The sequence below is a fragment of the Phoxinus phoxinus genome, assembly GCF_949152265.1.
Source record: "Phoxinus phoxinus genome assembly, chromosome: 4".
NCBI classification, from domain to species: domain Eukaryota; kingdom Metazoa; phylum Chordata; class Actinopteri; order Cypriniformes; family Leuciscidae; genus Phoxinus; species Phoxinus phoxinus.
Genome location: NC_136879.1, coordinates 9,870,999 through 9,873,498, shown reverse-complemented (window position 1 = coordinate 9,873,498; position 2,500 = coordinate 9,870,999). Strand labels below are relative to the sequence as shown.

General features: G+C 40.0%; 1 protein-coding gene across 1 annotated transcript in view; it reads right to left on the bottom strand.

The window, feature by feature from the left end:
- The window catches only part of LOC306997426 (uncharacterized protein), a 1,864-nt gene extending 214 nt beyond the window's left edge, over window positions 1-1,650 (bottom strand). The window contains exons 1-3 of the mRNA XM_079610733.1: window positions 1,184-1,650; window positions 749-1,031; window positions 1-619 (exon numbers count right to left, since the gene is read on the bottom strand). The exon at window positions 1-619 is cut by the window's left edge and continues 214 nt beyond it. Of these exons, the coding sequence (XP_079466859.1) occupies window positions 1-619; window positions 749-1,031; window positions 1,184-1,533 (1,252 nt within the window). The 5' untranslated portion in view covers window positions 1,534-1,650. The remainder of the gene's footprint in view (window positions 620-748; window positions 1,032-1,183) is intronic.
- Window positions 1,651-2,500: the final 850 nt, after the last annotated feature.

Here is a 2,500-nt window from a genome sequence, read left to right as displayed (position 1 = left end):
GCCACAGGGCTTCGTCAACATCACAGGCTATATTTTCATTTGCAAGGCAACGTGGGAAGAATCTTTTTGAGTGACGAATCCACCCTTGTATGGATGCTGGTTCAATTTGATCACATGCTTCCTCCATAGCTTGAATGAGGGGCATCTGGACATAGGGCCGGAGATCATAAACCTTCCACCGCCATGTTGAGAAGAACTCCTCGATGGGGTTCAGGAAGGGGGAGTATGGTGGTAGGTATTGAACTGTGAATTGTGGGTGTTGTTGAAACCAGTTTTGAACCAGAGCAGAACGATGGAAAGCTACATTGTCCCAGATGACAATGTATTGCATCTGGTCCCTTTGGTTTGCTGCTGTGATGATATTGTGTAATCTGTCTAAAAATGTAAGAATGAGTTCAGTGTTGTAAGGACCCAAGTTGGCATGGCGGTGGAGGACCCCATTCTGTGTAATGGCAGCACAAAGGGTAATGTTACCCCCACGCTGCCCTGGTACATTGACAATAGCCCTGTGGCCGATGATGTTTCTTCCCCTTCTTCGTACTGTTGTCAGGTTAAATCCAGCCTCATCAATGTAAATAAACTCATGTGGGACTTCCTCCGCATCCATTTGCAAAACTCTCTGAAATACAGCAAAAGATCACATTGTGTAGATCAGTATACTGTAGGTCTGCTATACAGTAAAATTACATGTACAGTAAAAAGGTTATGTGTGCAGTACACAATACTACAGTCAGTGAACAAAACGTACCACCACATATTCACGCCGCAGGACTTTCACCCTGTCTGAATTTCTTTCAAATGGCACTTTATACAGTTGTTTCATCACAACTTGGTGTTTTTTAAGGATACGGGCTATTGTTGACAGAGAGACCTGTTGGACATTATTGAAAATTAGGTGATCATTGACAATATGGGCTTGAATTTCTCGAAGTCTGATTGCATTATTGGCCAAAACGAGGTTTATGATCTCTCTCTCTTGCTCCTGTGTGAATATGGGGCCCCTTCCTCCTTGGTGTTCACGACGTTCAATCCTATGTTGGCCAAACAAAATACACAGCTTACTGTAAAATGATACACACAGGAATATATACAGTACCAAAATATAGAGTACATATACAGTACTGTTGATATAGTACATGCAGTAAGCAATGGATTTTCTGTTGACTGAAGAGAAGTTTCTCACCTGTGCTCTTGACGAAATGTCCGAACTATTGATGCCACTGTGTACCTGCTTAGGTTAGGCTGTACTCTCAATCCAGCCTCCCTCAGTGTTAGTCCGTGGTTTATTACATGGTCCACAATTGTAGCACGAATTTCATTACACAGATTTGGTTGTCTTCTTCTTTGTGCATGTCCTACCCCTCCTCCAGGTCTTCCTCTCCCTCTCCCTCTTCCTCTTCCTCTCCCTCTCCCTCTCCCTCTCCCTCTCCCTCTCCCTCTCCCTCTCCCTCTTCCTTGGCCTCTTCCTCCACCTGGTACTCTCTGGATTCCCCCTCTCATCCGCACTCTCCCTCTTCCTCTGACACCATCCATTTTTGTTGAAGACAGGTGAACTTACCTGTTGCCTTTTTATAGTGCTTTAACCTGATTGGTGTGTCTACAATTAAGCACCAGTGTGTGTGCACACCTGGTGCCTGTGTTTAACCAATTGGTTCATGGGTGTGCTCATTTGAAAGCCTTTGCTTTGAAATTGCAAGGAAATGACATCATGATAAATTTCTGTGTCAAATGCATACAAGTGTGTTTAGTGTTTTGCAAATCACTGTGTAATGTTTTGCAAAAAGTGTGAAGCTGACAATGTGCTTACAGTTGTGCAAATCTAGGCCGGTGTTTTGCTCCTTGAGTGTAAAGTTTTGCTAATTGTGGGAAAGTTCTAATTTTAGTGTGTAAGCAATTGAAAAAAACTGTAAATGTCTTTTTGGTCACTTTTAGACAGAAAATCGAAATAAAATTATACATTTACAGAAATATAATGCAAAAATAATTTCACTCACCAAGCCTATCACTTGAAGCAAATATCCACAGTTTATATACTGTCTATGATATCCACACCTTAAATGTCCGCGCCAGCGAGCGCGTTGGGCCGTTTAGTGAAATTGACGCATATATCTAACGGCAGATGAAGTAAAACTGTAAATCTTCATTATGAGTCCTAATCATAAATAGGCTACAGTGCATGTTCACAGTAACAGTTTAAATAAAATAATGATTTAAACTATGTTTTATTTCTGATATAAACATTTAGATTATATGCCATTCTAATTTTCTAATTAATAGAGTTAAACACTTAAACTACATGACATTTACTGAAAAAAAAATATATATATATATATATTCAATAAATAGCCTATAAATATTTGTTGTGGATGCAATGCTTTTGAACACTTTTCCTTTGGCATGCTGTGTTTTAATGTTTTAACTACAGAGATAATTGCTTATCATGATAATAGCAGATTGTGCAAACATAATGCACAACAAGGTCTATCTGTTTCCATTAAAA